The sequence below is a fragment of the Eschrichtius robustus genome, chromosome 3 (assembly GCF_028021215.1).
Source record: "Eschrichtius robustus isolate mEscRob2 chromosome 3, mEscRob2.pri, whole genome shotgun sequence".
Taxonomy (NCBI): Eukaryota; Metazoa; Chordata; class Mammalia; order Artiodactyla; family Eschrichtiidae; genus Eschrichtius; species Eschrichtius robustus.
The window spans coordinates 25970883-25985022 of NC_090826.1; the positions used below are offsets into that span (position 1 = coordinate 25970883).

The 14140-nt window shown below is 45.0% G+C and overlaps 1 protein-coding gene across 1 annotated transcript; it reads left to right on the forward strand.

Moving 5' to 3' along the window:
- The first annotated feature begins 671 nt into the window (after positions 1-671).
- On the forward strand, positions 672-12903 carry ZBTB8B (zinc finger and BTB domain containing 8B). Its single transcript, XM_068537848.1, has 3 exons — positions 672-1662; positions 10211-10389; positions 12320-12903. The coding sequence occupies exons 1-3, from the start codon at positions 672-674 to the stop codon at positions 12635-12637; spliced, it is 1488 nt and encodes a 495-aa protein (XP_068393949.1). The 3' UTR covers positions 12638-12903.
- The last annotated feature ends 1237 nt before the right edge of the window (positions 12904-14140 follow it).

Here is a 14140-nt window from a genome sequence, read left to right on the forward strand (position 1 = left end):
GCCAAAAAGGGCACTAAAACCATAAGAATGGAGAATGCATGCTGGCTAGCCCCAGCATCCACTAAATGTTTCCACAGACTTATGGTAACGGGTGTGAGCTGAGACTGTATTTGCCAGTCTCCAAGTTCTGTATTGGGACGCTGGAGACTCACCTGGAGACTGTAATTCTTAGATTATTTATATCTTGAGCCTTGAAGAAAGTAGAATGTAATTTATAAGAGCATGAACTCTGGAGGTTTTGAGTCCTGGCTCTTTTGCAGCTGGATTATCTCCTGTCCTCTCTGAGTCTCAAAAGTACAGTATTAATAAGTACAGTATTGTAACGTATAATATTAGTACTTACTCGTAGGGTTTTTATAAAAATTCATTGAAAGAATCCATGTAAAATACTAAGTACTGCACCCATGTACAGTTAGGAATAGTTACTTTTCTTGTTTTCATCAGTTAACCCAGTTAGACAACCTTTGATTTTTGTTAGATCCCAAACAGCCCATATTATAAAGACATTACTCAACCAGGGTTTTTGGAAGAATTAAAAGAAAAACAAAACAAAACAAACAAACAAAAAACGAACATCTTATTTGTAAGGTTGGGATTTGTGAATTAACTGAAAAACAAAAAAATCTTGGCAGAGATCCAGGTTACTCCAAGCGGCAGCAGCTGGTGGAGAAATGGAGATGCAATCCTATTACGCCAAGCTCTTGGGCGAGTTGAATGAACAGCGGCAGAGGGACTTTTTCTGTGACTGCAGCATCATTGTGGAAGGGCGGATCTTCAAGGCCCACAGGAACATCTTGTTTGCCAACAGCGGCTATTTCCGAGCCCTGCTCATTCACTACATCCAGGACAGCGGGCGGCACAGCACCGCCTCCTTGGACATCGTCACCTCCGACGCCTTCTCCACCATCTTAGACTTCCTCTATTCTGGAAAGTTGGATTTGTGTGGGGAGAACGTGATTGAAGTTATGTCGGCTGCCAGCTACCTGCAGATGAACGACGTGGTGAACTTCTGCAAGACATACATCAGATCATCCCTAGACATCTGCGGAAAGATGGAGAAGGAGGCCGCTGTGGCTGCAGCGGTGGCAGCAGCGGCAGCGGCAGCGGCAGCGGCAGCGGCAGCAGCGGCTCACCAGGTGGAGAGTGGAAGCCCCAGTTCAGGCAGGGAAGGGACCTCCTGTGAGAACAAGAGCTTGGTCTCTCCAGCCAAGGGGGAAGAGAGTGTGAATCGGCCAAGAGAGTCCCCCCGTGGTGACTGCAGAGGCTGCCACCCTCTGGCACTGGTGGGGAAAGACAGCCAGGGCAGTGGCTCAGTGGACAGCGACCGCTCCATTCGACCCAAACAGATGGAGCCCAAGGTGGAGTTCGATGCCGAGGAAGTGGAGGTGGAGGTGGGCGGACAGCTGCAGCAGCGTACTGCCCCACTGAGCCTGGCCCACGGGGAGGAGGGTTTGCCCAGAGGCCAGGCGGTCGACTTGGCTTACAGTAACTACCATGTGAAGCAATTCCTGGAGGTGCTCCTGCGCCACAGTGCCGTCCGGAGCAAAGAGGACGCGGACCAGCACTTTTCTCGGAGTTTGGAGGGAAGACCAGGTGGTGCAGAAGTAGCAGCCATGAGTTCCATGATGGATGTGCAGACTGACTGGTATGGAGAGGACTCAGGTGAGCTCCATGAGCCTCCATCGTCTCTGCCACTTATTTAGCACACACTTGTGTGCCTTCTGGTCTCCCACTGTCATCCTCATCACTGGCATTGTCACTATTATCATCATCACCACCATCACCACCATCACCACCGCCACTGTTATCACCACATTATCACTGCCACCACCGCCAGTAGGTACTAATTGAGCACCTGCTGTGTGCAGGGCATTGCCTCTTCAAGTATGTTTGTCTTTTACCTCTGCAACTAGAGTATAAGCATGTTGCGTGCAGTATGGAGACATGGAAAGAACCCATTCTCTTCCACTAACCAGCAGAGAGACTTTGGTTAAATCATGACATTTCTTTGAACCCTTTTTGTTCAGGAGATAATCACCCCCACCTTGCCTTTCTCACAGGGTTGAGGACCAAATGAAAAGGTTTTCAGAATTTTTTCTCACATATGAGAACACGTTCTATACAGGTAGGAAATTTCTCCTACTTTGTGTCAATCATGGTGCCTGGCCCATGTAGACACTCAATTAACATGCTGTGGTTGATAGTGTGATTTACTGGAGAATATTTGAGAGTTGAATTTGGTTTCATGTGAGTAAATTTCTTGTATCCTTTGGTAGACTTTTTAAACAGGAGAAAATCAAACAAAAATTTAATAACATGAACACATAGGAGAGACCCAGGAAAACTGAGTCTGTCTGGAGACTTTTAATTTCTTTCTTTTTTTTTCATTTTTACAGTTTTTAATGAAAGATTACTTCATTCCTGCATCTAAATTTCATTTTTAAAAAAATCAAGAATGCTCTGTATGTCTGATTAAAACTTGACTTGAAAAACTTGAAAGTACGGTTTCTGGTCCTCAGAGACAGTGGCTTAACCAGCAGGTAAAAGGTGGCAGCTGTTTTCAGTGACTACACTGTGGGAACTTGTTGAAATCTAATTTCCGTGTATATAGTAGCACTTCACAGACTGTGTCCCCCTTTCCCATCCATCAGCCCTTCATAATGCCACATGAGTTAGGTAGAAGAAGTGTGGAGAAACTGAAACCCAAGAGGGTTTAGTGAGTTTCTTAAGAATGCAGAGCTGGTAAATGTCACAGCTAATACTAGCAACCCTGGCTGGCTTCGTTTCACTCATAAAACAAACTGTGAAGGCAGTACAAGCGGATAGAGGATTTCAGTGCACTGGTTTTGTCTGTCAACCCCTCTGCCTGTAAGCACAAGTATCAAGAAATAGTAACTCAGCTGTATGTCACCCTCATTCAACTCCATCTGTCCATCTGTAGAGGCAGCTTTCCAGCTACAGGGGTCTGTGGCAAGGCAGCCACCCCAGCAGCTTGCCATGCCTGTTGTCCGCCAGGTGTTGATTCAGTTCACCTGGCTCTGGGCTACATTTATTCCAAGTGCCAAGGCACAGAGTACAACTGATTTGTTTGGTTATTCCTTTATTTGCTCAAATATTTGAGCACCTTCCTTGTGAAGATACAAAGATAAGTCAGATGTGGCTCCAGCTCTCAAAGAACTGATGATGTCTTAGAGGAGTTAAGGGGTGTGTAAATGGCACCGTGTGGTAGAAAGGTACTAGGGCTGGAAGACAGATGGAGGTGTGAGTTTCACAGTAGTCCAGAAGCAGAACTGGCTTCCTACTGGTAGGTCAGAGAGGCTTTATGAGAGTGGCATCTGAGTACTCACTACTATATACAAAAGAGATAAACAACAAGGACTTACCGTATAGCACAGGGAACTATATTCAGTATCTTGTTATAACCTATAATGGAAAAGAATCTGAAAAAAATACATGTATATGTACAACAATCACTTTGCTTTATACCTGAAACTAACACAATATGGCAAATCAAACTATATTTCAATTAAAGAAAAAAGTGGCATCTGAAGGTAAGAAGAGAAGACATGGGGAGAAATTGTAGTCAGATCATGGAAAAGCTTAAATGCTAAAATGTGGGTTTCTATCTGTAGGCACAGGAGAATTTTTAGTAGTTTCGGAGCTTGGGAGTGGACAGGAGAGATAATTTGGCCTCAGCACAAGATGGTGCAGAGATGGGAGACGAGGGCAGGGAGACGGTCAGGAGGCTGTTACAGTAGTTCTGTGTTCACATTGCTCATCTCTGATACTAGCAGACACTGTCAAAGCACATGGTCCCCCTATAATCTCTCCTCCCCTGGACCTCCCATCCCCAGCTCCAGCACCTGCCATTGCTTCTTGAAAAGTTCATCTATATCGGCCACCTCCACTGTTTTACTTCCCAATCTTTTCTCAGCCCACTGTGCTCTGACACTACCACCAACTCCCCCTTCCCTGAAACCACTGTCGTGAGGTCAGCTATACATTTCCAGGGCCGATCCAGGGAGTGATTTTCAGGTGTTATCTTTCTTGACTACTCTTGGTAGTTAACTCTGATCTTTCCTTCTTGAAATTCTTTCCTCCCCTGGCTCCTGACACTACAAGTACCCATTGCTCTTACCTCTGCCCATTCCTTTTCAGCCTCATCACGGGGTCATTTAATGTCAGTGTGTCAGCATTCCACCATTGCCTTGCTTCTTCAACATCTTATCATTCCTGTTCATTCATTCATTTAACGGATATTTACTGAGCACTTCCTATATGCCAGGGACTATTCATCGCAGTGAACAGAAGACAGTCTTTGTCCTCATGGAGCTGATATTCTAGCGTAGGGAGCCGGACAATAAACCAATAAGTACATATATAGTATGAAGAAGAACTAAAGCAGGGACAAAGTTGATAGAAAGTGAAGGGGATGCTGTTTTATTTAGTGTTGACCAGGAAGGCCTTTCTAACAGGTTGCCTTTAAGCGAGCAAACTGTAGAGATATCAGGGAGAACATTCCAGGCAGAGAGAAGAGAAAGGTGCAAAGGCCCAGGTGCAGGATCACACTTGGCAAGTGAATGAAAGGAACAGCAAGGATGCTGGTGTGGCTGGAGTGGAGTGAGCAAGGCAGAGAGTGGTGGGGGATAAGGTCAGAGAGGTTGAGTGAGGGCGGACTGGGGAGGGTGTTGAAGGCCATGAGAAGGCCTTTGAATATTGCTCTTAGAAGGAAATCCACTAGAGGGTCTTGGCAGAGAGTGACTTGAGATGACATATATTAAAAGGATCCCTCTGTATTGTGTGCTGTCACCTCCTAAGTGGGCCTCCTGCTTCCACTCTTGCTCTCCTGTTGACCAGAGGGGAGCATCGACTATAGGGGAGCATAGGTGGGAGCAGCAGGACCGTTTAGGAGGTGACTGCAATAACCCAGGTGAGAGCTGTGCTCCTTGAATCAGTGTGGTAGCAGTAGAGAGGTGAGATGTGGTTGGATTAGGACTATACTGTCTCTGAAAGGTAGAGCTGACCAGATTTGCTAATGCCTTATATAAGTGGTATGAGAAAAAGAGGCGTTAAAGGTGACCTTAAGGTTTTTAGCTTGAGTGATTGATTTAAATGTTATGTTTGTGGTGCCTTTTGGATATCCCATTGAAGGCGTGCAGTAAGTAATTACATCTCTATGTTTGGAGTTCTGGGGAGAAATCAGAGCTGAGATATAAATTTGGGAGTCATTAATGGGTCCATGGAATTTAAAACCTGTATGTTCCATGATCCTATAGATCTGGAAGGAGAAGACAAGAGATCTAAGGACTGATCCCTGACCCAACATTTAGAGGTCAGGGAAATAGGGGAACCAGCTAAGGAAACTGAGACGGGGCAGCCAGTGAGGTAGGAGGGAATCAAGAAAGAGTGATAGATGCCAAGAGGAGAAAATGTTTCAAGAAAAAGGAGAAATCAACTATGTCCAGTACTGTGTATAGATAGGCAGATTGAGAACTGATCATTGGGTTTAGTAATGGAGAGGTCACTGATGAGCAGTATCAATGAAGTGGTGGACAAAAGACCAAACAGAGTAGGCTTAAAAGAGAACTCAGACGTAGACGTGAAGATAGTGAGTATAGATGCTTCTTTCAAGAAATTTTGCTGTGAAGGGAACAAAGAAATGCTTCCATGGCTGAAGGGGCATATGAGGTTAAGGTTTTTATTAAGGTGGAGAATCTAAAAACATTTATTTACTGATGAGAATGATCCAGGAGAGAGGAAGATAAATGATAATGGAAGAGTGAGGGACAATGGATAGATCGAGGAGAGATGGGGGTCCCATGTATAAATGGAGGGATGGTCTCGCCTTGGATGGGAGTGAGAACAATTCATTCATAGTAACAGGAGTGAAAGCGGATTAGATGTGTTCATATTGGAGGTTGGGGGGTGGCTGGGACCATGTAGACATTCTCTTTGCTTGCTCCGCCTTCTCAATGAAATAAGAAGCAAGGACAGCAGCTGACAGTGAGGAAGGGGTAGGAGGGGTGGGAGATTTGAGCAGAGGGAAGGTATGAAATAGTCACTGAGAAGAGTGGGAGAGTGAATGAACCAGGGAAATACTTAGGGTTCTTGGGCAGAACCAAGGGCTCTTTTGATATTATAGTAGTCAGATGGTGATGGTTGGATTGATTTAAAGTGAGACCGGACCAGAGTTGTGCATTTTTTTCCAGTGATGTTAACTTGCCTTGTTTCACCTACAGAATAGGCAGAGGGTTATACTGAACTAGATGAATGCAGATAGAGGGAGATAGTGGACCAAGGCAGCTGAGGGTATATGCAAAGGAGTGGTTTCATTGATGGGCTATAGGCACTCAGCTGGGGAAGGAGGGGAATGAGAACTCGAGGAGGGGAAGGGCAGTAAAATGGCAGTATAGTCCATGGCTTGGACGTCCCAGTAGAGAAGGAACACCTACGGGGTGAGCTGGAAAGATATAAAACGGTGATTGGAAAGTGGAGCGCTTGAAATGTGGGTTATGGAGTGAGTACAGTTATTGGCAATATCTAGGTATGGGGCCATGATTCTCATCCCTGTCTGTACATTAGACTGGGAAGGATGCTTTAAAAATATGATGCTTGGGTCCCACCCCACCCATTAGCTTGGGATGGGGATTGGACATCAGTATTTATTTTCATTTTAAGCTTCCCAGATGATTCTAATATGCAGGCAGAGTTGAGAGCTCTTTGTCTAGGATTGGGTGGCTGAGGTGGAGTGGAGGATAAGGTCTTTGGAAGAAAGGAGGTCCGGGAACAGAGAGGCCAGGGTATTGCAAGGGTCATTTTCGGTATTCACACCAAGAATTATGCCAGGAGGTGTGTCTGAAGGCAATGTGATCAAATCTCCAAGGAGTGAGGGGATGATCTAGGGGCTCCTGGATAACTGTAACAAGGATGGGTAGCAGTATCATCTGATGGGATGAGCTCCGAAAGATCTTAGGGTTTTTAAGGAAGGAGGGAGGGACAGTGGTCTGGAGATGACAGTGAAGCACAAGGAAGACCCACCCTCCCCTGATCCAGGGTGTCAAGGCAGTGGGTTAAGGGAAGCAGGGTGCTTAGGGGAGAGCCAGACCTCAGTTAAAGCAACCACTCCAATCTGCTGAGGACTCTCAAAACTGTATTCTTCTCTTCTTTCCCTGAGCTCCAGATTTATCTGTCTAACCCAGATATTCCCCCATGGATGCTCTGAGCCTGCCTCAAACATCGTAAAACCCAAACCGACCTTCTCATCCATCCTGCTCCTGCTTTTCCTCCTGTGTTCCCTGCCTCGGTTTATTCCACCGTCACCCACCAAGTCAGCTAACCCAGAATCGGTGTCATTTAGAATCTTCTCTTTCCCTGCTCTCTCCTCCCCAACGTGGTCATCGAGTGCTATTAATTTTACTTCTCAAACCTTTCTCCTCCTCTCCACCTCCACAGCCGTGGCTTTAATTCACGTCATCGCTCATCCTCTCCCACCTGGACTTCCTGCCTTTAATCTTGCCTCTCTTAAATCCTTCCCCTGCATTATCCCCAGAGGGATCCTTTAAAAGTCAAGTTTCACCTTGTACCTTCCCAGCTTAAAACCCCACCTGCTTAGAGAATAAAGTCCAAGTTCCTTAACATATCAGCATTGCAGAGGCAGGGATTTTTGTATTTTCTGTTCACTGCTGTGTCCCCAGGGCTTAGAACACAGCCTGGTACATCATAGGTGCTCAGTATAAATTTGTTGAATAAATGCATGAACGTGACCTTCTTGACCATTCCTTGCCCTTTCCTTGGCTTCATTCCTCATCCCTCTCCACCCCACTTAATATTTCATATTCTCATTTACCTCTGTACCTAAGCATGTGTTGTTCCCCTACCTGAGATACCTTTCTCTTTCTCAAACTCCCAGTGAACTCCTATTCATCCTTTAAAACCTTGCTCAAAGGTCATCTCTCCTGTGAAATCTTCTCTGAACTCCGGGAGAGAATTCATTACTTTCTTTCCTACATTTCTTCATCACTTTGAACTTTGCATGTGTTATATTATATTGTATGAATTTGTTTCCATGTCTTTCTCTCCTGCTACACTTAACTTCTTGAGGGAAGAAACAGGTATCTTGGTAAAGATGCACCTTGACACAGTGCCTCACATGTAATAGGCATTCAGGTGAACTGGTTTTCTTTGGAGCAATCAGATCATAAGAGAGGAAGGAAAGTGTTGTGATAATTCATACTTCTCTGATGGAAAAATAGTTAACAGTTGTTTTTTTCCAAGGATTAACACTGGACCCATTTTACTGAATGTTTTTATAGTCGGGAAGAAGGTGATAGTACAATGCCAGGCTGATGGGGATAAATGATGGGAAGAGTCCACAGTGCCAGAGGAGTGAGCAGGAAACTGACATCTCAGTACCAGTGTGATCAGTGAGAAATAAATAATCCAACATATATATGCAGTGTTGAGCCATGAGCTGCTGCTTTTATTCTGGGAAACAGATTTTGGAGTCACTATAGATTATGCAAAATGTTAAGCATTATCAGGATGGGAACTAGAAACTAAAGAGAATAATTTTCACCCGTACATAGAATGATGTTGGGTTCTCACTTGACATTCAGTTTGCCATACTTTTGGCAGCACCTCAGGAAAGGTAAAGCCCTATTAGGTGTCCTGAGAAGGTCCCAGAGAAAAGGAGTTACTCCCGTGTTAAGAGAGACCACAAGAGCCTGGCCAGCTTAATCAGGAAAGAAACACCCAGGTGATGATGATGTGACAAAAATGGTTAACATTTATGAGAGCTTACTATATGCCAGCTGCTGTGCTTTAGGCATTACCTCATTTCATTCTTACCACAATCCTGTGAGGTGGGAACTAGTATCATCCTTATTTTACAGATGAGTAAAGCACAGAGAAGTTAAGTGAGATGTGCAAGGTCACACAGCTGGTAAGTGGTAGAGCCAGGACTTGAACTCAGGTTTCTGTGCCTGGAAAGCTTGAGTTACTAGTGCCTCCACATATAATATGATGTGATCAAAGTCTGTAAAGTTCTGAAGGGCATGGATAGAGGAGACAAATCTTGGAATACTACAATAAGGGTAACGCAGGAAACTTGAAAGGAACAGTTTTTATACATGTGGGTAATAATCATGTTGTCACCTTAACGGGTGTAGGAGCAAGGTGGAAAAAAAACAGTTCTAAAAAATTTAAGTGAATTTTTAAGATATTTGATGATTTCAGATGTATAGAGTTAATATGAACTCCAAACAATGTAGGGTCTGCATCACAGCAAACCACTTCTACACATGCCTGGAAGCTATTATTAGGAGCTGCTGTCAAAGGAAGCTTGAATCCTGACCCAGTGGTCTGTTCCATCATAATAGTTTTTTCAAACTTTTGAGGGTCATTAAATCAACTCAGGGGGTTTGTATTAGCCAGCTCAGGCAACCATAACAGAATACCACAGACTGAGCAGTTTAAACAACAGAAATTTATTGTCTCACAGTTTTGGAGGTGCAGAGTCCAAGATCAAGGTGCCAGCAGGGTTGGTGTCTGGTGAGAGCTCTCTTTCTGGCTTGCAGACGACTGCCTTCTTGCTGGTCCTCACATGACCTTTCCTCTGTGCAAGAGTAGGGAGAGAAAGGCATCTCTGGCATAGTTTCCTCTTCTTATAAGGACACCGGTCCTACCAGATTCGAGCTCTACCCTTACAACCTCATTTAACCTTAATTACCTCCTTAAAGGCCCTGTCTTCACATATAGTCACATTGGAGGTTATGGCTTCAATGTATGAATTTGAGGGGGATGAAATTCAGTCTATAGCAGGGTCTCAATCATTATTGTCCTAAGATGAAATCAAAGAGAATAGACATTATCAGAGTGAGTATTATTTTGGGAAGCTTTTCAAGTTGTCCACATGAAGGTATATGTGTTCTAAGGTTGTAATATAAGCTGTGTTTTCTAACTGTGAGCCACAGAGCAGTTTCAAAGCTGAGGCCTTACAGCATTCCTTGCAATCTTATATCAGAAGCCCACCTTCTCCTCTGGCTGACTGGGAACCAGAGTTGCAATTTGCAGACAATGTTTTGCTGTTAGCTGCTGGTGGAGTTGGGGTCCTTCTTCTCGACCTGGGCTGGTCGAACTCCCCTGCTCTGGATCCCGTCCATCGCAGGGCGGCCAGTGTTGTTGCTGCTTACAGTACCATTTGGTTCCCCAGGTGGTGTGCTGGTGGTGCCCATCAAGCTGCACAAGTGTCCTTTCTGCCCCTACACTGCCAAACAGAAGGGCATCCTTAAGCGGCACATCCGCTCACACACGGGGGAGCGGCCCTACCCCTGTGAGACCTGCGGCAAGAGGTTCACCCGACAGGAGCATCTGCGGGGCCACGCGCTCAGCGTAAGTGGAGGAGCCGGCGGTTCTCTCAGGACGGTGGGGTGGGAGTGGGGGTGGTTCATGACGTTTGTCTAACGTGAGGGCAAAAGGCCAGCCTGTCTTTCTCTTTTCTGTCCACTGGGGTATTTCCAGAGAATTTTAAACATGTATTTCTGCTACTAAGTTACACCTGGGTTGGTGGCACTTAGAGAAAGTTAAAACTTATATGGTAACAGACTAGTTTTCTTAGGAGGAAAGTTAAGAAAGTTTAGACCCTAGTCAGGGATGGTTGTCAAAAGGCAGAGAACACTGAGGCTTAGACAGGGGATTGTGGGTCTGTTCCCTGTGGTGTGATGCCAGAGGTAAGCTGCATTCTCTGTTTCCCACCCAACCTCAGCACCCCGGGGTGGGGAAGAGATATACTGCCATTTATAGGGCTACCTGTGAGCAGCAAAGAGGACCCCTGCCCAAGCGGACCTCCCCTCCCACTGGCTGCTGCCTAGGATTCTGTCTCCCATGTGAGTGGGTGATTCCTACCTGCTAAAAAGCATTCAGGCCGTTTAGAAAGGCATTGCATTTAAGATCGTCTTTGAGCAAGGCAATCAGTCTTTGGAAAATCCAACATAAAAATGGTTTGGATTTCAAAAGACACTATCAAGAATGTGAAAAGACAACCCACAGAATGGGAGAAGAATCTTTGTGAATCATTTATCTGCTAAGGATCTAATAACCAGACAACAATAGGTCCCTGGGTACCTTTAAGATAGTTTCATTGGTTGGAATCCTCATTCCCTCTATTTTTCCACTTTGTACGAGGTCCAGTCTACTGCAGCCCAAAGAGGTGGTCTTCAAAGGCTCCATCAGGTTGCAAGGGTCACATACACACTTGGGTTGGCTCAGGCATTGGGGGTTTAGCATAGGCAGCCCAGGAAACCTCAGGGGAAGCAGGGACAAAGGTCAGGATGTAACGGCAACTCCAGCAACCTGGGTATCGTTGTTGGCCCTTCTCCTGCGTCAGCCTCTCTCTGTCACTGCCTCTTGTGTGTATCCTGCATCCAGAGCTCTCTAAAAGAGAGGCTCTGATTGATTCACAGATCCCCTATTGGCTGGAGTTCCTGAAAAGTGCATGCATTAGAAAGATAGTTCCTTATACAGAGGGGACCCCTGGGACTGCTGCCCTCACAAGGAGCTGCATGGAGTAGGAGATCAGGTTCTCTTCTCATAAGTAAGGAATGCATTTATCAATGAAAAAGTCAAGGGTGAAGCATCTGCTGGCACTTTTAGAGAATACACTGTCTGGCAAATCTGCCTTCCTAATAACTAAACAATCCAAGGTACGTAAGAGGCCATGCCTAAAATCCTAATCGGTTCACTGAGTGCCCTTTATATGCCAGGCACTAGGGATGTAGTAACAAATGTGACAGAGGACAGAGAACATGAATGAGGATAGTCCATGACCTCTTGGAGCTTAGAATCTAGTGAATTTTACCAATGATTTGTTAGAAATAAAACAAAGGGAGAAGTATAGGTGAGACTGTGTAGCTGGGGGACCTAATCTGGCCTGGAGCATCAGAGAAGACTTCCTTGAAAGTCACTAGTGGGAATTCCCTGGCGGTCCAGTGGTTAGGACTCTGAGCTTTCACTGCTGAGGACGCGGGTTCCATCCCTGGTTGGGGAACTAAGATCCCCGTAAGCTGCGCGGTACAGCTGGGGGGGAGAAAAAAGGCATTAGTAAGGAGGGAGAGGTGACGGGGGGAGGAGGGCACACTCCACGCATGTCCGATGGCCCTGGGGTGGAAAGGACCTTGGTGAGGCTGAGACTGTGGCAGAGAGAGCAAGAGGGAGAGTGGTGAGAAATGAGACTGGAGGGTCAACGAGGGGCCATGTCTCATGGGGCCCTGAAGGCCATGACTCAACCCCTTTTCTGTGACATTTACTGTGCTGGTGATTTTAGGTCCATAGGTCCAACCGTCCAATTATCTGCAAGGGCTGCAGAAGAACCTTCACAAGTCACCTGTCGCAGGGGCTGCGGCGCTTCGGGCTGTGTGACAGCTGCACCTGCGTTACAGACACACATGATGATGATGACGAATTGATGCCCATCAACCTTAGCCTGGTGGAGGCTTCGTCCGAGAGCCAAGAAAAGAGTGACACAGACAATGACTGGCCAATCTACGTGGAGTCTGGTGAGGAAAACGACCCCGGCGGAGAGGATTCGGATGATAGACCCCAAGTTCAGCCCAGCTTATTAGATGGAGAGATGCTTACGTAGCAATAAATTAGTGGAGAAGCGGGTTTAGAATTTGTTCTTGCCAGTTCTGTGGTTGAAAGCCACCCTTTGTCCAATTTTGTGGAACCCTGAGAGGAACATTTTTTCACTGTTAATTATTTACATTTCTGTTAGACTACATGGTGGAGGTTGGATTCTGTGACTCAAAGGACTTTTTAGTGCCGCCCCTGATTTCTGAAAGCTTTCTGAGTGAATCAAGGTTGGCTCTGAGGCGTCCCGTTTTTCCTGCCGTGCATCCAAACTCTGGTTGGGAGGGAGATAAGAAAATCTCCATACTTTTTTCATAGTGTCTCAATCTTTCTGCATTCCTGTGTCGTCATCCTCTTTCTCTGAAAAGGTGGGCAAGAACATATTAAGTTTTGAGATCAATCTTACTTCTGCCAAGCCTCTCCTAATGAATTCCGTACTTTAATTTTCTGGTGAAGTATTAAGGAGAAAGTTTCCTTGATACAAGGCAGACAGGGCCGTCTGGCTATATGACTGTAAAAATTACTTTCTAAATCTAAGATTGCAGTTTTAAAGGCTGGGGGCATTTATGTGCAGACAAGCATGGAAATGAGCTGAAAGTTTCCTTATGGCACTGTGACTTGCCCCGTTGAATTAAATTTTAAGTTAGCCCCGGGAAGGGAGCCTGAGAGCCCAGGTCTGGGTGGTTTCCCTGTCTGGCTTGGGATTTAACAATTCTTTGCACACAAATAACCTGTTTTATGATCATAAAACAAGGCATTTGGGCAAAACTCAAAATGCTCCTATGCATTTTCCAGCCATTTCCAAGAGCCACTGCTGTGTAACCTGGAAATGCAGCCACCACTGACATTCCTTTACCTCGTTTATGAATAGAACTTTAATTGGAGGGAAAAGGTAAGCCAATATAAGCAAGTTATATGTCTAAATTGTTTACCTTTTAAAAGATCCTTTGGAGGGAAAGGGAAGGTTACTAGAAGAACAGGTTTTTAAAACAAGTCTGCTTTTCACCCACTTTGCAGCCATGCAATTATTCTAACAAAAGAGACTGTACTTCTTTAAAAGTCTAAAGAGCAGGAAATATTAGGGATTAAAGATATTTAAGGCACTTTCATAATTTTGTCTTATGTTAAAGTATCCAAAATGAATTTTCTTCCTTTAATTTTACTATAGTTGTATTTCAAAAGATGGTAAAAAACAAAACAAAAACACTTTCCTTTCTGCCTCTTGAACAAAAAGAGATAATCAAAAAATTGTAAATTGGCTTGTGAATAAATGTTAGCATTGAAGGGTTCAGGAGGTGTTTAAACTGTACTTCTCAATAGAAGTTAGAACCCTAGGATGGTGCTGGCCCCAGACAGCAGCTGAATTCCTGGATCCCAGTGCACACAGTAGGACTACACATTGGCCTGAAGTAGGCTGGAAGTTTAAAAACCAGTCTATTAACAGAGATAGTTGGAAAATTATTGTTCTAGATCAAGAATTACACATTGAAAATTTTCAAGGACCAGAAACACTTCT